We start from the raw sequence: 27,456 nt of genomic DNA on the forward strand, positions 1-27,456 counted from the left end.
CCTTCCGATAAATTATGTGTCTTAAGGCAGTGTAGAGTTCTTTCTGTTGCCTTCCAAAAGAACCTCAACTAACCCAGGAGACCTGAGAAGGTGACGTGAGAAATCCCCAAGGCTCCTTCCAGAGCTGAGAACGCTCTGGGCCAAGTGCACACCAGGACACTAAGGAAGTCTGCTTTCCTGATGTTTCTGAGCCTAGGATGATTTTGTAGCGAATGGTGTATATGAGGGTTGATGAACACCACAGGCTGGGGATGCGCAGGCACCAGAATGAAGTTCCTTCCTGCCTCTTATGTGTCACCAGAAAGACTGTGCAGCATGTCCTCACAGGGGAGAAAACAGCTCTCTTCACAGCGGAAAATTATACCACGGGGCTCCCCCAGAGACTGCAGCACTTGGCTGCTTTAGAACCCGCAGCCTTATCGCAGAGAATGACCTTCCCCCCCTTTTTCCTTTTCGGTCAGAAATATCCCTCAGAGACTCTCAGCCGTTCAGATATCATGCAGGTCTTGTGGAAAGGCCGTGGGGTAAGCGCTCAGAATGGCCCCCTGCCCACGTGCAATGGGCCGACGGTGGAAGTGGTTCATGTAACCTGAAAGGCGTGAAATGCGGGCTCCACAAAGCTGTCCTCTCTTGCCTTTGTGGTTTCCAGACACAACACTGCTGTTACGCTGGCAAAGCCGGCCCTCGGTCTCTTTGCCTGCCTTCCCTAGGGGCCGGACTAGGTGGTCTTGAAGTTTCAGTAACTCTCCACACAACTGTGTTGCCTTCCATGGAATGGCACCAGCACCAAAGCCCGACAAAATTCCAAGCTGGAAGATTTCTAACCTGCGGAAATCTGGCCACTCTCTCACGCTGATTTAAACGGCCAAGAAAAATTTAGCACCAGCCACCTTTAAAAAAATTAATTCCTAGATGACCTCAAGAAGATCTAGCTTGAGCCAATTCTCATAAGCCATTATCCATATTTTAAAGGGATCGTTACTGTTAGAGTTCCCCCGAGGTGTCTCGGAACAGGGGCGTTCTTGATGTAACAAAACTCATAGTTTTGTGCCGTAGGTCTCAATCCCTGATCTAAAAATCCTTCAAGTTACACATTTTTGAAATTCAGAATTTCAGATTTTAGAAAGGTTCAATATATTAGGTTACCCCCAGCAGAACCGTGAGCACCACCTTGTAATCAAAGCCAGAAAGGTTTCTGCTCCAAAACCAAGGATATTTTACTAAGTGGCACAAATGACTATGATAAAGAAACTGTGAACAGCCCCTTGCTAATTCAGGTCAGGCTTCACCACCACCACCGAGTTTGCTGTAAACTTAAAATTTGATTTCAGAGGTTTTTTTTTTTTTTTAAACTAAAAAAAAATTATTTGAGAGAGTGCACACATGCGCACCAGCAAGTGCGGGGAGGGACAGAGGGAGAAGCAGACTCCCCGCTGATCTGGGAGCCCCACAGGATCATGACCTGAGCCCAAGGCAGATGCTTAGCTGACTGAGCCACCCAGGTGCCCTGGTTTTTGGAGCTTTTAAGACTGCAGATGAGGAAGGACTATCTCCTCTTCCTGCTCAATAAAAGGGCCGGGCTTCCTTAACGGTTTCGACAACATAGTCTTGACACCTTTACTGTTAATTAAGCAGGAGAGCCCTTCACACCGAGCTATGTGCATCACAGGCTGCACTCTTTTTTTTTTAAGATTTTATTTTTTTAAGTCATCTCTACGCCCAACATGGGGCTCGAACTCACAACCCCGAGATCAAGAGTCGCCCGCTTTTCTGACTGAGCCAGCAGCAATTCAAGCCAGTGCATGGAGGGCTTCCTGAAGACTTGAGGGTACGTGGCAATAAAGATTTAAAGGGTGAATTTCCAGATCCTGATTTTGCAAATGTTATCTTTTCCTGAATGGATTCACCAGCACTAGCATCTATTGGTTTTCCTTTCCCACCTTCTCTCTCACATCCACTTGTCTCCCATTGCTTCTCACTCTCTGGGAAGTTAATATGGTGCACCGCCTCAAGGTGTGAAAAAGCTGACTGGCTCCTGAGGGACGGACAGTCCCTTGTTAGCAAAGCCAGGCCATCTTGGGTAAGAACAACTCAAGGCTGTCCAGTCTTATCTTATTCAGGCTACAGATGCTTTGGAAAGTCCCTACTCTATCCATCCATTCACGAAACAAAATCCAGAGGTGAGGTGGCTGTTACAGGGAAGCCAGTTCTGACAGACGTGAATCAGCTTGGCCGCCTGGCTGATGACAAGGAGTGGCTGCTCATGAGGGGACAAGGCAGTGTCCCCATGTATTCGATGAGTTGACTCTGTAGCTCTGAGGTTTTGACACACATATTCAAAGTACTTCAACAGTGACACGACATATAACATGACAAAAATGATATTCTTTGCCAATATTTAAACTTAAAAATGTGCAATGGATATAGTGTTAAACAATTACCTAAGGGATATATGAGCAGAAAAGTATGAGGGCCCCTGCTCTAAGGAGTCCTATCTCCTGGGTGAACAACTTTGTTTGCTTTACCAGTTCTAGAGAGTGTCCCTTCCTGCCAAGGTTTCTACTAAAATCCTTGCCTGGTAAAGAGAAAGAAGGTTCTGGAATGAGATGTCCTTGTGTTCCACACTATGTGGGATGGCCTATGGCACTGGGCTAGAGAAGTCCCTAAAGACCCCATCCTGAATTCTGCTCTTCACCCTCAGGTCACTCTCAGCGGCAGAACCTGAACGGCCCCTGCCTAGTGGGTCTTACATGTGGTGACCGCCCCAAGAAGGTTCCAAGGTCTCCTGCAGCAGGTGACAGAGAGGGTGGGGGGGGGTGGTCCTTCCTGATGAATAGCTCCCTGAATCCAAACAAAATCTTTTTGGGGAGTTTGTAGCTCTTTCCTTCTAAATAGTGCTATCGTGAAGCTGCTGTCTGTCTTGGATGGGCTGGTGACGGTTTGTGGCAGAAAAGCAGATGGCTTCCGGTTTACTCCCTAAATTCTTCCACTGGTGAGCATGAATAAGGGAGTCACTGAAGAGGTACTACCAAATCTGGGGGGAGCCACTAAGTGTATTTGGAAGGTTATGCTCTCAGCCTTCATTCTAGAGTCTAGTTTTCAGGCCTTCACGGGATGGAAGGACTCCTTTTACTCAAGCAGTGTGTGAGGAGACAAGCACACTCGCTATGACCTCTCCTCCCAACAGCAAGCTCTGAGGGGATGCCAAGGTAAGCCTACGTCACCCTCACCTGCCAAGACTCAGAGAAGGTTCTTTCCACACAGGAAGTTGTTCTACTCGGTCAGGATCTCCCTAAGCCAGGTGTCATCCCAGACCAGCAAATAGGGAGCTGGGTGGCTTTTATTTCCTATTTTTATCAACGTAGTCAGTGGGAGAGCCGCTGTCAAGGCAGCGAGGTATTCATTACAGAAAGAAAAAGTTAAAACACTGCTTATACAACGTGATGTTAAGCGGAATCCTACCCTGGCTACTTGAGCGAAATCCTTGGGTGAGGAGCTACAATAACCCGGGGCTCATTAGCTCTCACACAACACAACAAGAAAACCAGCATGCAGAGAGGCAGAGAGGTGTTCCTGGCCTGCCCCGGCCCCCAGTTACCTGGCATTAGGCTATCACATTCCACCAACACTTCGCTGGCCTGGGTTTTCAGGGGTGGCACGATGATCGTTCGGGGGTTCCCAGTGCAGTGGTTCTCCAGGCTCCCCTTAGTGTCAAAGGTGTTGGTGTGGTGCCCAGCACGGTGCTGCACGGAGTAGGGGCTGGTGTTGCTGGAGGAGTCAGAGTAGGGAGAGTCGTGGACCGTGACACAGCTGATGACATTTTTTCTCTGCTTGGAGACAGTGCTGAAAACAGAAAGGGAGAAATCAGAATCGTGAGGCGGCTGTGAAGTGAGACACCAAGCAGCATTCCAGAACTGGCTGTGTGAGAAGCCCCCTCTTGGTGCTAGGGGAGGGGAGGGGAGACTAGGTACACAAGAATCACCCGTCCAACCAGCAGCGGGGGGACATATGAAGACAGGAGAAAGGGGCTGGAGCTGGGCCCACAGGTGCTTCTGGAACCTGGGGAGAAGCTTCCAGGTGGCCCCGGGCTCTCCCCTTGCAGCAGAGCTCAGCAGACCTGCAGGGGAGGCACCTGTAGCCCACAGCTGTGTGGCAGTACCCTTTGAGCCACCAGGAGGGGACATCTCAGCAAGCAGAGAAAGCCCAGCTAGACCTTGCAGTCTGAGGCCCTGGTCTGGGAGGGGAGCACCATCAGCTTAGGCTCAGGGCCTGGGAGATCGGCGAACTCAAGCACAAGGGAGTGAAACATCCAAGAGGAAGCAGGATGCAGAGAGAGGGGTGGATGAAGAGCGAGGGCCTGAGAGGTTCAGATACTCTGGGAGAGAGAGATTGGGAGCTGGACGGGACACCCTCAGCCACGTCTGTGCTATGGGGTATTATGTGTGATCACTTTGCGGCGCAGGCCACCCAGACGTCTGAGAGTCCCCTTTGCAGGGGGAGGCCTGGCCCCCCTGCAGCTTCCCCCCAGCCAGGGCCAAGGACCAGGGAGGGGACGTCAGAAGGGCCCCTGTGAGGATAATGTCTACAAGAGAGTTGCTCAGAATCTGTTTTCCTCCTGTATCTGAAACTTCATTCTATGCTGATCGGGAGGAACCAGCTCTGGATGGCTTGTGGCCAGCGCATTTTCTTTCCCGAGATATTTATGTTGGTGCTGCTCCTCTGGGAACCAATTCTGTATGCCTCCAGGACAGGCTGGTGGGATGATGGATATGGAATTTGTTGCTTATTGTGAAGGTTTTAAAAATGGATTTGCATCTATTTTTGTATACTGATCATCTATTTTTAAGAAATATCGACTGCCTACGTAAGATGGTCAGTTTCCAACTAATTTGCTAAGAGAAGAAGCTGCTATTTATGGAGCACCTAATGGAACCACAACGCCCCTCCCCCAGGTGTCTTGCCCAAGGTCACGCGGCCAGTCACAGGCCAGACTCTTTCCAAGATAGATCTCTGCCACCCTAAGGGCAGCAGAGAAGTGGGCAAGCTCGAGAGCCCCTGAAAGCCGGTTAAGTGGAAGGACCTACAAAAGGCTGGAAGGGCTGGGAGGTGAGCCCGCAGAAGGTCTAAACTCCCCTGCTCCCCAAAGCCTGGCACTATTGACATCTGGGCTGAATAATTCTTCCAGCGGCCACACATTTTGTCCTTCTCGCTTCAGGGTAGAAGGGTCCCTCCCTAACCGTGTCCGTGGCTCAGAAAATGGGCCCTGTAGCTAGAGGCCCACCTTCAGCACCTGCTGGTTGTGTGGACTTGGGCAGCTAGATACTCAACCTCTGAGTGACTGTCTCCTTATCGGTCAAACGTGGATAACGACGGTACCTACATTACACAGGCTGACTTTGAGAAGCGAGAACACACACGGAAGTGCTTTGAATAGTGTATGACGTGTAGTGAGCATATAAAAGTTAGCTGCTATTATCACCGTTACTGGTCGTGTTACCTCCTTTAACATGTGAAAACAGGTTTGCCAAAATAGATCCAGGCAAAGTGGATTCTATCAAGGTACGGATTTGATGGAGAAGTTTCCAGTCTATGAATAAACCAGAAGATTGATATAAAAGAAATGAAAACTCATTAGTTATCTTGGAGATCTGTGGTAGGTGCTATGGGGAATTCCTGTTCAAAGAGATATAATACATGCCTCTGCCCTCGAGGTGATTAAAATTTCAGTGGGGGACTGTATAAAAACATGACAAGTTAAACAGTAAAAGCTTTAAAATAATCGGTTAAAGAGAATAATGGATGTCACAAAGCCTTCTGTGATGAACTGTCAAATGAGTTGTACTGATGACAATCGTTAGGGACTCAAAGGAAGGTGAGGAATGGATTGACTGCATATATTTACAGCTCTTCACATTCACTTTGATAAAATAGATACCTTTTAATTAATAAAGAACTATGCTTCCCACTTATAACAGCTGAAATACAAAAAAACCCATATGTTTTTTCCTCAAAAAGCTACACACAGAATTACCCTAGGACCCAGCAATGCCCCTCCTAGGTACTCGTGCAAAGGAATGGAGTGGAGACTCAGATACTCGTACGCCAGTGTTCACAGCAGCATTATGCACAAGAGCCCAAAGGTGGACTTAACCTAGGGCTCCCCTCTCCCCCCATGCATCACAAAAGGGTCCCCAGGACCAGGGGAAGAGGCCCCGGAGGCTGCGACTCTGTACAGTGCCCAGTTCCGGAGGGGTTGCGGGGAGATGCGCTGCCCTGTCCTCCACCCTCAGCTTCCGCCACAGCCGGGTCTGTGTGACTAACCCACACACACAGCGGCGCAGTTTGCAGGTGGTTGACCCCACATGAAGAATAGAGGTTGGCTTCCAAATGTGTCTAGGTGTTCTAGTCCTGGCTCCACTGTCCATTCACTGGTGTGACCCTGGACAGTTGCCTGTATATTAGTGTGACCCTGGACGTCCCTCCACTTCCAGCCTGCTTTGAAATCTGTTAGGGAAAGTGGCATGAAAGGATCCTACTGGGAAGGTCCCATAAAGATTTATTATTAAAGACATTCAAAATAGGATTTGGTTTACTCCTAATTTAGAGAGGAAATAAATAGTGTACCTTACATGTAGACCCAGACCTGGCCAATTCCTGCTGACCATCTCTTCCTCAGATTCTGGGTTGTTTAGGAAATGAGCAAATTAAACACATACACACACACAGCCCAGCTGTAATAAAATTCAAATTTGGAAACTGGGGAGAAGCTTCAGCTCAGTACGAATAAGAATCTAAACATACAATGGGCCACTCTGTGAATAAGCGAGCTTCTGGTCACCAAAGGACGGCTTGCTAGTAAGAGTCTTGCAACAGCTGACAGCCTAGTGTGGATGACCTGTGAGAAGTTGGGGCTATCTCCTGATGAAAACCCATCAGGTAGTGAGCCTTTCCTCCAGAGGCTGAGGATCCTGCACATCAGTGTCTTGATATCTATCAAGGAGTGTGGGATAAAACCTCTATGAACAGTTCATGGGTCCCACCCCTTGTTTTCAGAGCTTATCATGCCTAATGAGCAAAGAGGTAACAACACAGTTCAGGGCTAATTTACCTATCTTTTTGGATTTGCCTGTGACAGGTGGAAAAGGCGAATTAATTTGATAGCTCTGTTTTTAATCTCTTCTACTGTTAAAAATCTCTGTGCTCTGCTCGAATACACTATGCAGATTCAAGAACAAATGGGAAGCTGTTAAATGAGTCACTTTAAAATGAGCACACATTTGACATTACCGCTACAGATTCTTTTGGCTCATATGTATTGACTCTACTGGGATTCATTCCACTACAGTGTCTAATTGTTATTGATAGTTTATCAATCTCATTATGAATTGGGTAGTGGAACTGAGAGAGAGAGAGGAGTAGAATGAGAAATATTTCCTTAAGTGTCCTCGACAGAACACTGCTTCTGAGTAAATAGAACAAAGCTTCCAGGGTTCACAAATTGCTTTGTGTTGTCATGGCGATAGCTGATTTTCATCATTTTAAAATGGTGGAAAGAAATAAAGAGCTTGGAAGTACAGAAATCAGCCCCGAAGGAGGAAACCCTGCTGGAGGAGCGGACACAAGCCTGTGACTCCTGCCCTGTAGGGCCCTACCTGGAATGTGTTTCTGATTTCTATCTGCCAATCTCAGTCAACCCCATCCTTCAAGACCCGGGTCAAAACTCATCTCCACCAATAAACTTTATATGTGACTTCCTTCACTGCTCTGATTCCATAGCCAGTGCTGTATGTGGGAAACACCACTCTTTTCTTACTACAACATTGATTAATAACCATAGGCAACATTTACTGGATGCACAACTACTGGTCAAAGTGTTTTGCAGACATGGTCCCCCCGATCCTCACTGCAAGACTGGGCAGTAAAGACTATTATACTACTAACTGTAAGAATATTTAACAGGATATCCACCACCCTCTTTTTTTTTTTTTAAACTTTAAATTTTTTTATTGTTATGTTAATCACCATACATTATTACATCATTAGTTTTTGATGTAGTGTTCCATGATTCATTGTTTGTGCATAACACCCAGTGCTCCACGCAGAACGTGCCCTCTTTAATACCCATCACCAGGCTAACCCATCCCCCCCCCCCCCTCCCCTCTAGAACCCTCAGTTTGTTTTTCAGAGTCCATCGTCTCTCATGGTTCGTCTCCCCCTCTGATTTCCCCCCCTTCATTCTTCCCCTCCTGCTATCTTCTTCTTAACATATATTGCATTATTTGTTTCAGAGGTACAGATCTGTGATTCAACAGTCTTGCACAATTCACAGCACTCACCATAGCACATACCTTCCCCAATGTCTATCCCCCAGCCACCCCATCCCTCCCACTCCACCCCCACTCCAGCAACCCTCAGTTTGTTTCCTGAGATTAAAAATTCCTCATACCAGTGAGATCATATGATACATGTCTTTCTCTGATTGACTTATTTCACTCAGCATAACACCCTCCAGTTCCATCCACGTCGTGGCAAATGGCAAGATCTCATTCCTTTTGATGGCTGCATAATATTCCATTGTATATATGTACCACATCTTCTTTATCCATTCATCTGTCGATGGACATCTTGGCTCTTTCCACAGTTTGGCTATTGTGGACACTGCTGCTATAAACATTGGGGTGCACGTACCCCTTCGGATCCCTACATTTGTATCTTTGATCCACCACCCTCTTAGCGAAATTTTAAGTATTACGGTACAGTGTTGCTGACTATGGGTGTAGGTGTTGCCTAACTCAAACCGCTGGTGAGGGAAATCCCACTGCTCGATTCTACAAACTTGACTATTTTAGAAACCTCGTGTTGAGAGGTTTTTTGCATATTGTAGAATTTCCCTCTTTTTAAGGCTGACTAGCATTCCACTGTGCGTGGAACTTTACTGTGTGCTACGTTTTCTTGACTCACTCGTCTGTCCACTCATCTGATGGACACATCTTGGCTATTGCGCATAATGCCGCGATGAACCTGGGAGTACAGTTATCTCTTCGGTCCTGGTTTCACTCGTTTGGATAAACACTTAGAAGTGAGACTGCTGGATCAATGGTAGCTCTATTTTTAATTTTTGTGAGGAACCTCCATACTGTTTCTCCTAGTCGCTGCACCAGTTTGCATTCCATTCCCACCAACGGTGCGCAAGGGCTCCAATCTCCCCATATTCTCGCCCGCACCTTATCTTTTGTTCTTGTGGTAATAGCTGTGCTGACAGGCAGAAGGTGATACTGTGGTTTTGACTTGTGTTTCTCTGATCATGAGTGATGCTGAGGAGTTTTTCATATAGCTGTTGGCCACTTATGAATCTTCTTTTAAGAAATAGCTATTCAAGTCCTTAGCCTGCTCTGTAGTCAGGTTATGTTTCTTTGCTGTTGAGTTATCCTGAGCTTGCACTCACTGGATCCCTGTGCCGTACTGTCTGTTATCCTCCCCCTTCCTACCCACAAGCAGTGAAAACGTTAACTAACTGTAACTCCTCCTTCTGGTTCCGGTGCCAGGCGTCTTCTCTAAGAACGGGGCACAGGGCTGTGCACAGGGACGGCTGTCTCAGCTGATGGATGTGACATCTGCTGTCCTCCCCCACCTTCACGGGGGATGCGTATGGCTCGCCGTCCTCGCTCACCCCATTCCCCCTCTACCCAATTAGAAATACGCAGCTGAGTGCCCTGAGCCTCGTGAGGAGAGGGGCCAGAAGCCGATGCCTCCAGGCCAGTGTGCTCCTTCCGATGTGGTATACAGCTCTCAATTTAAAGTCATGAGCGAGAACAAAAAAAATCTACATTTTAAATTTGGTGCATACATTCTATTCAAGTTATATTATCCACCCAGTGATATCTGTGTGCATGTCTCTCTCTCTCACACACGTACATATCGCCAGGAAGACTGTCGTACATGACCATCTTCTAGAGAAATCCAAAGCAAGGCATAGAAGGAGGACCCCCCCCCGCCCCCCGCCCCCCACAGAAGCGTGTGTTCCTTCTTCTTCCACTTCTGTCCGCAATCCAGCCACTGAGCACCGCTCTGCCCTGTGGTACCTGGCGCTTTCCCACCCCCTCCTCCCTCTGCCCCGTGGAGCTGCGCTGTGTCAGTGATGGCTCTGGAATGTGCTGCAGTGTCAGGACAGGCTGCTGGGGATCGTCGGGCGCAGTGTCTCTTCTTCCAAACGCAGCCCCTTCACCACACTACTCAACCCGCAGGCATGTTCTGAAGGAACAAAGGAGGATGGAAGAGGATGCGGTGAAGTCAGCTTGACAAACCATCCTTCCGTCTCCCGAGAGGAGTCAGATGCTTGAACTCTCCTTCAGCCCTGGGGTATACTGCAGCTCAACACTGCAGAACGACAAAGCCCCTTCAGATGATACCGTGTGCCGGGCTCCCGTTTCTTCACTCAGGCTTACAAGCCAGGAGCAGAGGGAAGGAGTGACAGGGTTGCAGGGGGCCGGCCATGGACACGGGGTCCGCCTGGAGTCAACTTTGCCCGTGTAATCCTAAAGGAGCGTGCTGCCCTCTGTGAAGCAGATGTCCACTTTTCCAGGCCCAAGTCTTTTGAGCAGCAGTTTATCAGTGTCCTGACCACGCCTTTTAAAGAGAGTAATTGCTCGAGATTTTCAATTTAGTATAAAGAAGAACATTAAGGGTCAGGTATTTTTTACAAAGCCAATTTTAAGAGCGATCCCTGTTTAAAATACCGAGTGATGGGGCGCCTGGGTGGCTCAGTCGTTGGGCGTCTGCCTTCGGCTCAGGTCATGATCCCAGGGTCCTGGGATCAAGCCCCACATCGGGCTCCCTGCTCAGCAGGAAGCCTGCTTCTCCCTCTCCCACTCCCCCTGCTTGTGTTCCCTCTCTCACTGTGTCTCTGTCAAATAAATAAATAAAATCTTAAAAAAAAAATACCAAGTGATATGAGTGAATCAACTTTCTTAAAGTTTACATTTTGGCAACCTTGGCAGCGGTACTCAGGAGCGGCTACACCCACGTGCCAAGTGAGGCCGAAAGTAGCTATGCCCCATGTCTTCCAGAAATATCCAGGTAATTAAATGAACGCATAAATGAGTGAATAAGAACACTGGACAAAATGGTTTCTACCTGGTCAGTTGACACGAGCCACTTTGGTGATGGACTTTAAAAATTACCCCCATGACCGGAGGTTGTGTGGTACGGCCTCTGAAGGACAGTTTCAGTGCAGGGCCGGGTTGGCAAAGCGTCTGAACAATAAGACATGGACCAATAAACTTGGTCTGAGGAGATTTCAAGGGAGAGAAGATGGCTTATTCAGCAGAGTCAGGTGCTCCTCTAATCAAAATCATTTTATAAATATTTAAAATAGGACTCATTCTACGACCTCATCCTGGGGGACCCAGAAAAATACGTTTGGTCTTTCTATCTTTAGAGCAATTCTCCAGCCATGCCCACAGGGCCCCCTATTCCAACAGCAAGAAAAGGAAAAGGCGGTGGCGGGGTTTTGTTGGCCTCCTCACTTTAAAGCATCTTCTCGAAGAATGAGAAGAGCTGCCTTCTACCCTCTTGCTGACTAATGCGTGGCACCAAGTCAGGGCTCGGTGAACAGACTGTGGACATGACCGTGTGAGAGCATGGTGGTGGCCGGAGGAGGGGGCAGGACAGAGTTTATCTTTGTCAAATTCATGACTGAAGAGAAATCGGTTATTTTTGCTAATAATCAAGACTGCTGTGTTTTCAACGGCAGGGCACCCAATTCCCGATTCTGTTACTTAGAATCGTCATCAATCGGGGCTGAGTCACCTACCTTTCCTGGGTCTTAGCTTCCTCACCTATCAAATGAGAGAACTACTTGCCTTATACCCCCCATCAAATGATGCACAGGACAGTGCAAATGAGAACACTCCGTGAAGGTTTGTCAGGACTCCCCTCCCCTTTAATCTGCTTTCCCCAGCCTGCGCCCTCATGCTCTGGGGTCCTCCTCACAAAAGGAGGAGCTGCTGACCATCCTTCTGCTCCGGCAACAAACAGCGCCAAATATTGGGGGTCAGGTATCTCCTGAAGCGGACCACCCTCACTGAAGGGGAGACCTTCCAATCCCCTTTCCATTCTGAAATCCCTGTGGTCCTTGCCTTGCACTTGCCCTTGAATCAGCTGCCCCTCTGTGCTCTGGATCCTGCCAGCCTACCTCTGAGGCTCCAGCTCTACCACCCACCTCGCTGGAATTCGCAATTTCACCCCCTCTCCTATTTATCTACACCCTTTGGACCTCTGACCTCTATTTCCTCAAGCTATTTTCCCTTGGAACATCCTCAGTACTCTGCTGGATTTTATGGGGCTGGTATTCCATTTTGTGTTATGATTTGTACATGTCGTATCTTGCTTATTACCCTGCAAACCTCCGGAGGACAGAGACTGTCTACCTTATTTATGTAACACCTGCAGTGCCTAGCATAGTATCTCACAGTGGAGGAGCCAATAAATACTGTGCTAAACTTTATGATAATTCTGATTTTTAAGAACGAGTAATCATATTTCCGTCCTGTTTTTCTCTCACTCCAAAAGGTAGTCACAATAACATGAATACATTATACAGTGGTTTATAAATAAAACAGCTATGGGTTTCTGTGTGATCCTACTCAGACTCAAATACGCTTTCTATCTTCTTGGGTCTTGAAACATTTTTTTAAGGCCAACAGTCATTTGATCTCTCCAGAAAACATGATTATCTCTTTCTGTGAGTTTCCTGCCACAACTGGACAGCTGGAAGCCTTCACGATAACTCTGGCCTCAATCTGCAGCTTCCCGAGTTCGGTGTAACGTCTCAGGCGGGTCGCTGCATTTTCCAGTTTATGAAGCTCTGGTCCTCAGCAGCCCACCGTCACTTACTGGTGTTTGTCCCTCACACGAATGCCTGCCCATCGGCTCGTTCCCTGCCCTCCCCTACGTCTCAGCTGATTTACAATGAGGTCCTTGCATGCTGCCAAGAATTTCAGTTCGGTGTCTTTCCAGGGCTTTGGGGACCACTGGGGAAGCAGTCTGCGCTCTGGCCTGGTGCAGTGCTCGGCCCTGGCAGCCGTCTGATTGGTGGAGAGATCACTTTCTCATCCTCCCTTTTCCTCAGACACGCTGTTCAGGTCTCTCCTGAGCACATACGTGGAGGCTCTGTGTCAATTCAAACCTCATACTTCAAAAACGATAATCCAATCTAGTTGATTGTCAGATTTTTAAATTGCTTTTTCTTTTTCCCAGTTGTAGCAAAGGGCTGTGTGGGGCTGCTCAGCCCGTTTTATGGCCCATGCTACAAACATGGGGACAGGCTGCCCTGGGCTGGGAGAAGCCTTTTTCTTTGTGATGGGACCACCTGAGCCCATGATATTCCTGGGCTGGGGGGCATGAGATGCTGGGGAGGACAGAGTATTGACTCAACATGGGGCTGTTATCAAAAAAGGGACTGACACCAGTCTCAGAAGGGCTCTACTACATTCTTTTCTGAGACACAGTGAAGACCAGGCAGAGATACTAAACAGGGAAAGAGGACACTGGAATGAGACATATAGTAGCTCTCTCGTGAAAAACAAAGCAAAATACTGAGTTCATTCTAAAGATGGGAAGGGGACAGCCTGGGCAGGGTTAGCTATAGTGAGAGTGTTTTAATTAGTCTATCTGTACATTTGCTAATGATTTCAGGTGTGAGAATTTATTATTTCATCAAGAAGATCTGTGATTACTAGTTGGTGGCACTGTATCCAATCAGGAATTAATAATTGGGGCCTGTGAACGTTAAGCTTCAGCCTCAGGTCCCGGTACACGTGCTGGCTGCCAGAGATGGGCTCGCCAGTGGCCGGCCTCCCCCTTCCCTGACTCTTGGTCCCAATGGCAGCTGGGGTTGTGAGGCTTTGGGATCTACAAGGCCCCGAGGCCCCCGAGGCTGCAGAAGGCCAGGGGACTGACTGTTCCAGAGGGGCATGGTCCAGGGGCTCAGCAGGAAGCCCAGGCACACACCGCACTCTGTTGAAGTCTGGCTGGAAAATGCAGGGACAGAGGCTTTGGTGCCAGGGTTAATAGTCTTGCAAACGTAATAAATATTCCTTTCCCCTTCCCAGGAAGCACGCACAGAGTAAAATGAGTTCTTACTACTTTGGAATAAACAGTAATGCTCTCTGGGTGAAGAGCCAACTGGCAGTTTGAAAGATCGGGTTAATCAGACACAGAAGTTTCTGATTAATTGGACAATTATTTCGAATTCTGAGTGAGCCAAGGCGATGCGAGAAAAATATCCTGACCAACCGGGAATAAATTCAACCGCCCAAGGCAGAGATGTTCAAGCTTACAGGAGTTAAAATACACTGGCACTGTGTACAATTGGTCTCAAGTCCCCCGAATGTATAGGGCCTATAACTACTTTTCACTACCAAAGTGATTCACAATTCTTTTGGCATTGAACAATTATGGAAAATCTGTTGGATATTCCCTTGAAATCACTCTAGGACTCTAGGCCACGGCAAAACCCAAATGGAGGGACCAGGTGACAGAGATCATCGTATCCGATGATGGAAAGGGGCCCAGGTCCACGGAGCACTGCCTGTGTGAGCACACAGCGCACCCCGGTCCTGCTCCTTCCTGGAAGTCTCCAGGTGGCCCGGTCTCACCTGGTGGGGGCATGCTTCTGTTCCTCTTCCTCGTCCGTGTCGCTGCTGATGGTGATGACGCTGACCGTGGGGCTGGGGGTGTCAGGAATGACAATCGTCTGCCGCTGCCGCTCCCTGGTGGTGCTGGAGGCCCCGTCGCCCCACCCGCACGTGACGGAGGAGCTGCAGGCTGGGCTGTTGTGCACCAGGGCGCAGCGGGGAGGCGTGTTCTCCTTGACGCGCTTGGACCGCTGAGGGGAGCTGATGGCCTGTGAGGAGGACACCTCACAGGTGGAGACGTTTCTGTAACGACAAAGCCACACACGCTCAGGGAGGCCCTGCAGCTCCTGCCAGGGAGCGCAACTGTCTAGGGACACCAGCTTTGCCAAGTCAGAAGTTCAGGGCACTCAGATGTTTTCTGTAACTGCAAACGTGGCTGCCTCTTGAGCTCATTCTTTCAGTTACTTGCTACACACGTGGTGGCAGGGACCTGGCCTTCTCTGCGCTCTGGTCTGGGGCCATGTGCCTGTTCCCAGCAGGAGAAAGGGGTTTGAGGAAGAGGGAGAGGGCTTGTGCCCAAGGACTGGGCTGGTCTGTGGGGGCAGACGCAGTGCCCAGGGTCTCGAGGTTGTCTGCCCCACCGCAGCACCCCCTCACTGTCTTCAGGGTCAAGGCCTGACTTCCTAAGCTCTCTCCTGTCATTCTCCAAAGGGACATTGGGTCTTGTCTCAAAGGGAGTTGAAAGAAATGTTATTTGCCACATAAAGCTTTGGTTTCCTTGCTAATGGCTGTTTTGCAACTTATGAAACTAAAACACTCATGTCTTTGATACCTGACCCTCACAGGAAGTTTACCAGTCTGTTTGAACTGTAATGAGAAAACATGGGCAAAATGCAAGAGGAAAAGGTGTACTTAAATAGGGACCTTTTAATCTTGATTTTGATCGACTCAAAATTCCTTATCAAATTAGCAAATGTATGAGGTGCCTGGGTGGCTCAGTCGGTTAAGTGTCTGCCTTCGGCTCAGGTCATGATCCCAGGGTCCTGGGATCGAGCCCTGCGTCAGGCTCCCTGCTCAGCGGGAAGTCTGCTTCTCTCTCTCCCTCTGCCTGCCGCTCCCCTTGCTTGTCCTCTCTCTCTCCCTGTCAAATAAATAAAATCTTTAAAAAAAAAAATTAGCAAATGTAGTTTCTGCTAACTTACGGGAAAAACATACCTTACGTTTTCTCACCCCCCTCCCCACCTTTGCTGACCTTGGTTGTATCCGTACAGTGAGAGCCCAATGAAATTTCTAAGACTCTTATATGTCCTTGGAGATTCTAGTACTTCCTAGCTAAAAGGAAGGCAGGAAGATGAAAATAATTCTGTAGATTTATTTAATTTTCTATACAGCTGGTGTCAGATGTGTTGCTTGTTCCTTTCTGGGGGCTGGCAATAAGTTTTACCGATAAGATTGTTCCACTGTTTGCACTTAGCATAAACCCATACATTTGTTATTGTTACTGTGTTGCAATTTTGAGATTATGTTTTCACTACTTCAGCAGTTAAAATATCTCCACTTGGCATTGTTAAAGAAAAGGGTGCCTGGCTGCACCACCCAACAAGGGAGAGCCTTCTGTTTTGCTTAAGGCATTAGTCTTAAAAAAAGGCAAATACAAAACTTTCAGTATAATTATATCGATCTTGAAGTATACTGGCAATGAGCCTTCCTAAAGCCAGCTGGGTGGTGAGCGGGCAAAAGGGAGGGACTTGTCAACAGGTTGGGAGGCTAAGAGTTCTTACTGTCCCTACTTGACAAGTGAGCCATGAGGATGCTAAGCTCGGCCCAGGGTCAGACTGGTATTCTGTGGGACCAACCACCCACATGGGTGGGCACAATAGAGCAAAGGGTTGGCCTCTGTTGCCAGCCAAGCTAATAATGACAAGGCTGTGTTGTCACAGGGCTGCCACAAACCTGAGATGAATTTCCCAGAGTTGTCAGAAACACCCAAATAAGGAATCTTGAAGAAGAATGACAACTCGAAGGAAGTCAGCTCTTGGGTTAATCTTCAAAGGAGAATGAGAAAAAGGCAGGCCTAATTTTTGGCGTCGGTTAAATGAGGAAGCAGGAAACCAAAAGTCACTAGACATTTTATGCACTGGACTTCTTTCTCTTGATTAACCTATTCCAATAAGCAATTAAGTGCCTCCAAGTCAGGGACTCTGGAGAAAAACGTAGGAGCAATTCTGCAGCCACAGGATCTTGATCTCAATTTTTTTTTTTTTTTAATTTGGAGATCTCTTGCCTTTTTAAAAGCCAAGTTTATTGAGGTGTAATTTACATACAGTAAAAGTCACCCTTTGGAAGTGTCTGATGAGTTTTGAGAGTTGTACACGTAGCCCCTGCCAATCCAGAGAACTTTCTCGTCACCCTGGAAAGTTCCCTCATGCTCCTTCCCTGTCAATCCCCTCCTCTCCCACCCAGTAGTCCCTGGCAACTCCTGATCTAGTTTTGCCTTTTCCAAAATGCCATCTAAATGGGATCATGCAGTTTGTGGCCTTTTCTGTCTTGATTTTTAAGAGTTCACGAAAGTGAGTTAGATTTCTGACCTTAGATCTCAAAGAAAGGACATTTCTCTACCATTTTTTAAAAATACATTATGATTTCCAAAGTGCAACTTCAGAGGCGAGTCTGAGTGTTTTATACAGAAGTGAAAGGGCACGAATGGCTTCAGACCCAGGCATTGGACACTGGAATTTCAGGCCCTTCCCGGTGGGGTCCGGGCAGGGCAGGGAGGACGGCAAGACAAGTGGCAGGCAAGAGAAGTGAGAGGGAGGGCTTCCTTCAAACCCTAGCACTAGGCAGTGGCACGACACATTCAGCAAACATTCTGGGGCCACTCCCTGTCCCATGCCCGGAACTCAGAGCATATGCTGACACTCCCTAATGCTAAAAGGCTTCTCTAACTTCCAATCTTCCGAGGTTTCTCTCCACGAGGGCGACTCTCACCACCTACCTCGCAGAGGACTGGTGCTGCTTACTCTTCCGGGAGGAAGTGGTGCTGGTTGGCTGCTGCCGCATCACGTGGGCCACGCCCACATTTAAGGGCTGGGCTGCTGGAAGGGTCACGTGACCAGTCAATAGCGCAGGCTGCTGCATGATGGGATTGTAATGGCTGCCGTGAGCGTGGGTGTTCCTGAATGGGAGATGGGAAAACAAGGCTCTTTGTTGGTTTTATAAATATGGAGCTATCTTTTTTAAGATAAAGGTTCCTTCTCAGTTATAAAATCCAAATTAAAAAAGTTGGTTCTCACGAGCTCATGGGGTTGTTGAAGAGATGAGCTCATCAGGTAAACCTCCCAGGTCCGATGAAGTTTAAGTGCTGTTCTGAAGGAGTGGGCAGGAACACATTTGTTGGTGAGTGAGACAGAGGACATTGCAAGAATGGGAAGAATGGCAAGTTGCAGGTTCAGCTTAAGTTCTGGGGAGAGAAGGTAAATACTCCCTCTACCTTTTAAAGACCCCCAAACAGGGGACTGTGCGTGCATTTTAATGGGTTATTGCACTCTGTGAGGTAGGATATCGTAGCATTATAAATGAGAAATTTGTAGCTTATGTTAAAAAGAAAAAAAAACGTTGAAAATTAGGAGTTGTATGTTCCTGCTGTTTGGAAATGTTAACATACTTTTGAATTCTCTCCGTGGCTAGCACAATGCTCAGGCATGTACCAGCTGATCAATTAATTACATGCTTGTTGAATGAACAATTAGATTAACTGAAGGTTGACTAGATGTGTGTTGAATTAATAAGAGTCAGACACATGTTGATAGAAATACTACTGGCAACCATTTTCCTGAAAGTGGGTTATTTTTCAAGAGTTCTTATGATCTGGGTTGTGTGGTGCTCAAAGGCTTGTTTTCCCACAGATCTATTAAAAGTGATTAATTCAGAGACTTGCCCATAAAAGCCCATTTAGCACCTAATAAAATTAAAAGTTAAAGGAGAATTTATCTGAATTTTAAAAATATAAAAATCATCTTTGCAACTTGGGGAAAAGGATGAATAGGAAAAAGAAAGTAGACACTTTTGTAGCGATTTTGATGGCATTTTTTGACATTTACATTTAGAAACTGATGTTATGGCTTCTTGACTGTTTCTTCTATAGACGTGGCATTCTTTTGATACAAGTCTAGCATCAGTACTTCTCTTTTGTTTATTAGCCATGATTACGGATGTTCTTTGGCCCACACATGAAATGGAGAAGAGACTGGAAAGAAAGTGTCGGCTTTAAGTGTTTTCTGTGGAAACCAGGTAAGAGCTGAGGAGGGAGGAGGCAAAGGAAAATGTGTATGAGTGAGCATGTGAGTTTTGCTGAAATTAAATGAGCTGTAAATGCTGAAAGACACAGGAAAAAAGTAGTATAGCATATATGTGTGGTCTTTTAGGAGAAAAAGGGGTGAGAAAAAACCAACTGGTCAGACAACTTTTCCACTTGGTTGCTGTTCCTAATGAGCTGGAGAGGGAAGGCAGTTTCCCAGAGCATGAGCCGGCGTGAATGGGGGAGGGAGGGCGGCGGGGGGGGGGAAGAAGGGAAGATAACAGATTTATTTATTGCCTGTCATGTACCAGGTGCTAGTATAATACATGATAAATACAGGTCAAGTGCTTTGTATTTTATCTTAATTTAAACCTCCCAGCAATTCTATGAGGTAGGCATTATTATCCCTACTTTACTGAAGAAGAAACTGAGGCTCATAATGGTTAGGTAACTTGCCCCAGGTCATGAAGAACCAGAATTGAACCCACTGCTTTGAAAGTTTCCAGTTGAGTGGGGGTGGACTTGGCTGGTGTTGTCAGTGGGAAATGAGTGGGGCTGCAGGGAAGAGCCTGTGTCCTCTCTTGTTTCTTCGAGTCAGAAAATTAAATGGAGGAATAGAGGAAGCTGCATTTGAGGCTTGCCTGGGGGGCTTCTATCTCCACCCCTCTTTGTTGTACTGAGAGCTCTTCATTCACAATATTATTGCCTTTTAGATCAGGAAAGGAACTTCAGGGAGGCTCTATGGTTGGTATGGAGACTGTCAGAAGGTAGAGGGGGATGCCCTGATGTTTGGGCTGACAGAGCCCGCAGGGCTGTGGGAAGCTGGACACAACTTGGGGATTGTCATTTGGCTCTGCTCCTCCCCGCCCCCCAGCCGTGAGGGGCACTGTGGTGGTTTTGGGATGGAGTGGGTGGAGAGTACAAGGAAAAGTGGAAAGTGGCCATAAAAACAACAGAGCAAGGTGGTGGTGAGAAAGCCAGTGAGTAGGACTAGTGGGGTGCTGGAAACAGATACAGAGGGTACGGTGTGCAGTTGGCTGTCAGCGGTGGGCCTCTGGGGTCTGTGGAAAATGGACTTTGATCTAGCAGATATGACTATTAACTGAAGAGACACATTCAGCAAACATGCCAGAGTTTACCAGTCCAAATAAAGCCCCATTCTGTCAAGCTCTCCCCTGAGAGGTCAGCTACAACTCCAGGGTGTCCATGTCTCCAAACACCTTGAAAACACTTTCTAGAATTGCTTACGAGCCTCAGGGACTCCCTTCTGCATTCTTTCATTGCTGCCACACCTTTGTTTTCCGGGAGTGGAATTTAATTCTGAGAAACAAACCAAAACTCATCCGGAAGCAAGTCCGTGAATTATATGGGTGATCAAATGATGTAACTGAGGGTCCTTGGGTGGCTCAGTTGGTTAAGTGACTGCCTCCGGCTCAGGTCATGATCCCGGAGTCCTGGGATCGAGTCCCACATCGGGCTTCCGGCTCAGCGGGAAGTCTGCTTCTCCCTCTGACCCTCTCCCCTCTCATGCTGTTTCTCTCTCTCTCAAATAAATAAATAAATAAATAAATAAATAAATAAAATCTTAAAAAAAAATGATGTAACTGAATTTGGGGTCGACAATGGCAACTGACCATAAGGTAATGAAAGCTGATTTTCTTTTTTTTTTTAACGTTATCAATTTAGAATTTATTTTAGTATATGCTTATAAATATATTCTTGGGTATTATAATTATCAATAAAAATTCTAATGTCAATGCATGTTAATAACCCCTAAATTTTCCTATTACAAATTAGATATTATTATTTTTAAAAAAATTTTTTATTAACATATAATGCATTATTTGTTTCAGGGGTACAGGTCTGTGATTCATCAGTCTTACACAATTCACAGCGCTCACCATAGCACACACCCTCCCCAATGTCCCTCACCCAGGAAAGCTGATTTTCTTATGTCCTGGTACATTTATTTAAAAATGAATTCTCATTACACCGCAGTCATATGCCACATAATCTTCCTTTTAATTTACAAAGTTCTTTCTAAACCACGGAATTGACAGCATAGGCCCACCCAGCAGCTCTCTGGGTGAGTAGGGGACACGCCTCCCGTCCAGACACACCTTTCCTGCTTACCTCCAGTCAGCCAACTGCTGGGTGCCTGCCATGGTCTCGGGAATGACAGTCGCGTGCTGCACGGACGTGTGGGTGGCCACTCCGGTCAGTTGCTGCCATGCCGGGGGAAGCAGGATTTGCTGGGTCCCACTAGGCCAGGCCTGCTGTAGAACAGAGGACGCGTGCCATCAACATGCTTGTTAATCACAGAGTGATGAACATAGTCTGTCTGCATGAGTCAAGCCCTGATTCTGGGCCCAGGGCTCTGCTGGACCCTGTGATGGGTCTGCAAGTGGAGACCTGGTCTTTGGCCTCTAAAACTAAATTAAGGGGAGATAAATGAACATCGGTGACCTACACAGATGATAGTAAGTACATGGGCACAGAGTCATATGGAAGGGATTTATTTGTGTTGAAGAAATGATTTGTTTATAAATCTGCTCTAAGAACAATACTCAAGGTTTCCCAAAGTTCACTTACTGATTTGTTCTGGTACACAACTATGTGCAAGAGACCCGAGATAGAGGCATTGGGCCACACAAAAGTAACTCTCTGCCTGCTGGAAGTTTTCCATCTAATATCCTTTATTTTGCCTTTTGTTTATGAATTAGAATATAGGCCTCCAACTTGTGTTATCTTCTGAATCTAAAGTAACATAATTCTGAGATCACCAGATACTTGCCCATATCTGAGAGCATGCAAGCATGAAGTAAAATTCCTAGCTGGGGCCTTAAGCTTCATTGAGAATTACCCTGATTCATCAAAGCCAAAATGAGATGTAGTTAGAAAGTCACACTTGATTCTTTATAAATATTAAGCTTTCTCTAAGAACTCTAAAATGAACTTACTTTCCTGATTCTTCCTTAAATAGTCACTGGAGGGGGGAGGTGTTTGCATGGCGTTCTGAGCTTTCTATATCTTCAGTCACTATTCTGCTTGCTTTGGTTATTAAATGATTCAGACTGAACACAGCTGTCCAAAGTTGGAAACCTAAAGGAACACTGGTAAGGTAAAATACTTCTTGGGTGGGTCAAGAATGAATTTATTTATTTATTTATTTATTTATTTATTTATTTATTTATTTTTAAGATTTTTTTTTTTAAAGATTTTATTTATTTATTTGAGAGAGAGAGAATGAGAGATGGAGAGCACAAGAGGGAAGAGGGTCAGAAGGAGAAGCAGACTCCCTGCTGAGCAGGGAGCCCGATGTGGGACTCGATCCCGGGACTCCAGGATCATGACCTGAGCCGAAGGCAGTTGCTTAACCAACTGAGCCACCCAGGCGCCCGCGGGTCAAGAATTTAAAGATTCAGTTACATGTTGTTCTTTCCATTGGGCTGGATATCACTAACACTGGGTAATTTCTTTAATATAGTGCTCCACAAACTGCATCTTTAATATGTGTGTTTTGGCTCATATGTACAAACAAGCACTTTTGGAAATGAATCACAAACTTGAGTCAAAGCTTAACAAACAGTGATGTATACAGAATGATACAGCCACATTTTAGACCTGAGTGGATGGTTCACCTGGTACATCCTTTTCATGGTGCAGATAAGGCCATTGAGATCTCTCATACCTTTTTTACATTGCCTGTTTGCTTATTGATCTGTTTTGATAAAGGCAAACAGCGTAGGGACCACAGTTTATACGGTAAGTGCTTAATTAATGGTTGTTGATAAAATGAAAGAAGCAGTTCTACCAAGGCAGTTCATTATAGTTAACTATATTTCAAGTTTACTGAATTCAGACCCAGCAGAAAAATAATTTAGTCGATTAAAACAATTACAAACTCAGAAAGTTAAATGAGTAATAGTTTTGTTGGCAGTAAGATTTATACTGACTTAGAGATACGGTAAAAGCTATTTTTGACCCCTCTCACTGAATGACATGTTCAGCTCATGTAAGATGACACTTCACCTTTGTATAATTACTTGTATACACTTCTGTAACTTATACTTTATTACTGCTTTATAATTTATAAGATTAGAGCTAATACTTTTTATTTTTTTAAAAGATTTTATTTATTTATTTGAGAAAGAGAATGAGATAGAGAGAGCATGAGAGGGGGTAGGGTCAGAGGGAGAAGCAGACTCCATGCTGAGCAGGAAGCCCGATGTGGGACTCGATCCCAGGACTCCAGGATCATGACCTGAGCCGAAGGCAGTCGCTTCGCCAGCTGAGCCACCCATGCACCCAATACTTTTTTTTTTTTTAAAGATTCTATTCATTTGAGAGAGAGAGTGAGAGAGAGCACGCACAAGTGGGAGGGGAAGAGGGAGAGGGAGAAGCAGGCTCCTGGCTGAGCAGGGAGCCCGATGTGGGGCTTGATCCCAGGACCCTGGGATCATGACCTGAGCCGAAGGCAGACGCTTAACTGACTGGGCCACCCAGGCGCCCCTAGAGCTAGTAGTTTCTTTTTTATTTTTTTTTCCAAGCACAGTACTAAGACCACAGATAGGTTTCTGACTTCATCTTTTTTTTTTTTTTGTATTTATGTATTTATGTATTTATTTAAGAGAGAGGACAGGAACAGAGGAGAGGGAAGCAGACTCTGTGCTGAGCGCGGAGCCAAATGTGGGGCTCGATCCCATGACCGTGAGCTCATGACCTGAGCCGAAATCAAGAGTTGGACATTCAACCAATGGAAACCACCCAGGCACCTCAAGTTTCTGACTTCATCTTAACACCAGTTCTGTGAGGTAAGGACTGTTATTTCTCCACATTTCTCAGATGGATAAACTGAACTACAGAAAGGCTAAATAACCTGCCCCAAAATGTAGTAAATTAAACATTTATTGCTCTCTTTCTCTAAACCCAACTGAAATGATTGCGAAGGAATAAAAAAACATAGAGATCCACAAGGACAAAGATAACAACAGTTGACAAAATCTTAGAGACTGGAAAATGGAAGGGTAATTACTGAGTTAGAAGACTGGGGAATCTAAGGTCAAGTCTGTGAGATTCCTTTACCTTTCAGTTTGCAGACCCTGGTATGTAGGCTTATACCCTTCCTCCCCATGCCCCACCAAAGTAGGAGGTTGGAGGATTCTCTCTAGGAAAGCTGGTTAGTCCAAGAGAAAAAACTACAGATCCCTTTGAGGATCAGGGAATCTGCCAATGAAAATGTTGGGCTCACTCCTTATAGGACCAGAGAGAAGCCTGCATTCAATAGTCCTTTCCCTCCTGTAGCTTTCAAATTAGTCTTTTAGTCCTTCAGTCTTAGATATGAATGAACAGCCAAGGATAACCAGAAGGAAGCTTCTAACATGAGTCTAAAACAAAAAAAGAAACTCAGAGGAAACAAAAACAGTGTAGAAATCAGAAGAAAATTTCCAAAAACTTAAACTGTCTTCACAGAGTTAAAAAGAATTATACACACACACACACACACACACACACACACACACACACGTGTACATATATATGAAACAAGATCATATACAGGAATATATATCTACATGTCCATATCTATATAGAGAAATAAGAAGGAACCCTTAGAAATGAGAACTTTAACAGAAGTTAATTCCATAGAAGATTTTTTTTTAAAGATTTTATTTATTCATTTGAGACACAGAGATACAGAGAGAGAGAGAGAGAGAGAGAGAGAGAGAGAGAGAGAGAGCATGAGCAGGAGGAAAGGCAGAGGGAGAGGGAGAGGCAGGCTCTCCGCTGAGCAGAGAGCCCGATGCGGGACTCAATCCCAGGACCCCGGGATCATGACCTGAGCCGGAGGCAGATGCCCAGCCATCTGAGCCACCCAGGCACCCCCATAGAAGATTTTTTTTTAATAAAAGTTGAGAAAATCTCTTGGAAAGAAGTGCAGATAGAATATAAGAGAAAATGGGAAAAAAGATGAAAATCAGATTAATTCAGAAGCACTAACACCTAATTAATAAGAATTTCACAAAGAGGAAACACAAGTGCTGGCTTTGGCAGCACATATACTAAAATTGGAACAATACAGAGAAGACTAGCGTGGCCCCTGCACAAGGATGACATGCACATTCACGAAGAGTTCCATATTGAAAGGAAGAAGAAGAAGAAAAAGAGAAAATGGAGGGGGAAAACTTAAAGGAAAAATAAAAGACAAACTTTTAGACTACAAGGGCAAACAGTGTCCAAGACACTGTATGAGAAAAGACCCGTGAGGAAGCATATAGTCATGAAATTTCAGATCACCGTGGACGAGGAGAGTCTTAAGAGAGGAAACTAACCCAATGAAAAAATGAAACCACCATTAACTCCAGGAAATACAAGTTGCATAGGTAAGGAATAGAATCATAATATATTATGAGGCTCAGTTGAGAAAAGTATACAATACCGAAGAAAATAATTATGTAAATAATGCAAAGTGGTTGAATAAGAAACTTCCATGGGAAGAATGGGAGAAGGGAAGAGAGTGAGAGAGGGAGAGCACCTGAGGGGGCAGGTGCTGTGGGGATGGGGTGGATTTGGGGGCTAAGTCTTCATCTTCCACAGTAAAATGGAAATTCCACAATGGAAATATCAGGGAAAAGTAGTTTAAATATGTTATTTAGAAACTTGAAGTTAAATAACAAAACGAAACAGTTAAAAGTTATTTTGGGGGATTGGAAATTGGGGATGGGAGAGAGCAGGAGACTCCTATTTTCTTGTAAGTTCGTGGACTCATTTAACTTTAAAAATTAGGTACATGCGTTATTTTGAAAGAAAAATTAAATTCAAAAATAACTCCCCTAAAGTCATATGGCTGGTAGGTGGTGGGACTGGCCTCTGACCTGTAGGCAATCAAATCCCAGAGCCCATGCTCTTAGCCAGCACACTGCCTCTCTTTATGGAGAGGATACACAGAAATGATGGCTCTATTGAGGATCAGGGACTCAAGGTAAATGCATAGACGTAGCATGGAAAAGTTTTCCTTATTCATTAACAATTCAGGCACCAAGCAAGACAGAAGCAGAGAGCAAGACAGAAAGGTTGGACAGACTGGTTGCTGAAAATGTCACCAGAGGAGGTTTTAAGTGAGAAGCACTGAAGTTTTGTATTTTAGACAGTTTAAGAAGTTCCAGCCAACTGTTTGTCCTTAGGGAAGCATTTAAAGGGATTCAGGTGATATGACTTGACTGGCTAGAAAAAGGCACCTTCTTTGTGAGAAGCCACAGTCTTTCACGAATCTCCATATCTTGGCGGGGTGGGTGGGAGGGAGCTCTGAATTTCTATTCCAGCCTTCCTAGTCAAAGGGGGTTTGGGGCCCTGGCATTTGAAAAGTGAGATAAATTCAATACTGTCTCATTTGAGCACTGTATTTCCCACCTCTCTACCTTTACCCACTCATTCACAATTCCTGATGGTGGTCAAGGTGCTCTGGCTTGAGGCTTGGGAGGACAGAGGTGCCAATCCCCTCTGGGCAGTACCAACAAGACTGTCTCCTTGTTGGTCTGTGAAGACCACTCCCAGACCACTGACACAAGAGGGTGTGATTTCACTCCGGCCTTCCGTGCACACACCCTTGGGGCACCCCAGAGAGACGGTTTCCCTTTGAAGGATGTGAGATGCTGCTGGAAGGTGGGGAGGAGAAGGCAAAGCAAACAAAACAGACAGGAGGAATGACTCAAAAGACTCCGTCCGTCTCTAAACTTCCACAAATACAATCCTTGGAAAGGTTTAAATATTTGTAAAAAGAGTGATACCCACTCTTTGGATATACTTAAAGAATAATATTTGGAATGCCTCTCCCTGATACCTAGAAATTTACCCAGAGAAAAATGAAGGCACTAGTTTAAATGTTTAGTTATTGCTTTTTTATAGCCACCCAACTAGTTTTATAAGTTAGCTTACTTTCATCCTTTGAAGGCACCAGTTAAAAATATCTAGGAGAGCGCTCCACCTTTATAGGCTAACATACTGGCATGGATTAAGTGACAAACAGAGAAAGAAAACAACCAATGGACAGAAAGACATACAGTGACACTGGATAGTGCAGGAGTTTTTTTTAACCTAACATAAGAAATCTTTGCATGTCAAGACACATAATTAGTCTACCGTGTCCTTTCTTTTTTTTTTTTTTTAAGATCTTATTTGAGAGAGAGAGAGCGTGAGCAAGAGAGCAAGCACGAGCAGGCTGAAGGGCAGAGGGAGAAGCAGACTCCCCGCTGAGTGGGGAGCCCAACATGGGGCTCGATCCCAGAATTCCAGGATCATGACCTGAGCCGAAGGCAGATGCTTAACCAACTGAGCCACCCAGGCACCCCTACCCCTACCATGTCCTTTTTAATGGCTACATGGTGCTCCATTTTATGCACACACATCAATTTATTAACAAATCTCCTACTGATGAACATTCAAATTGCTTCTAGTAGTTTCCTGTCATAAACACTGTAGTGACTAAACTCTGCGCACGTATTTTTTGTTCCCTCTTCCAATTACAGC

At 45.8% G+C, this 27,456-nt stretch overlaps 1 protein-coding gene and 1 non-coding gene across 7 annotated transcripts in view; one reads left to right on the forward strand and one right to left on the reverse strand.

Moving 5' to 3' along the window:
- The window catches only part of HIPK2 (homeodomain interacting protein kinase 2), a 186,762-nt gene that overhangs the window by 20,785 nt on the left and 138,521 nt on the right, over nucleotides 1-27,456 (reverse strand). For all 6 annotated transcript variants that reach the window (XR_012380366.1, XM_073899270.1, XM_073899268.1 and 3 more), the window contains exons 10-13: nucleotides 21,067-21,209; nucleotides 17,632-17,811; nucleotides 14,658-14,939; nucleotides 3,599-3,843 (exon numbers count right to left, since the gene is read on the reverse strand). Coding sequence is in view for 5 of the 6 variants with exons in the window: in XM_073899270.1 (XP_073755371.1) it covers nucleotides 3,599-3,843; nucleotides 14,658-14,939; nucleotides 17,632-17,811; nucleotides 21,067-21,209 (850 nt within the window). In the remaining variant the exon portion in view is untranslated. The remainder of the gene's footprint in view (nucleotides 1-3,598; nucleotides 3,844-14,657; nucleotides 14,940-17,631; nucleotides 17,812-21,066; nucleotides 21,210-27,456) is intronic.
- LOC112811088 (U6 spliceosomal RNA) lies at nucleotides 24,969-25,075 on the forward strand. Its single transcript, XR_003204966.1, has one exon. It is a non-coding gene; the product is annotated as a U6 spliceosomal RNA (small nuclear RNA).

The sequence above is a fragment of the Callorhinus ursinus genome, unplaced genomic scaffold (assembly GCF_003265705.2).
Source record: "Callorhinus ursinus isolate GAN/ISIS: 27379988/994484 unplaced genomic scaffold, GSC_fseal_2.0 scaffold12, whole genome shotgun sequence".
NCBI classification, from domain to species: Eukaryota; Metazoa; Chordata; class Mammalia; order Carnivora; family Otariidae; genus Callorhinus; species Callorhinus ursinus.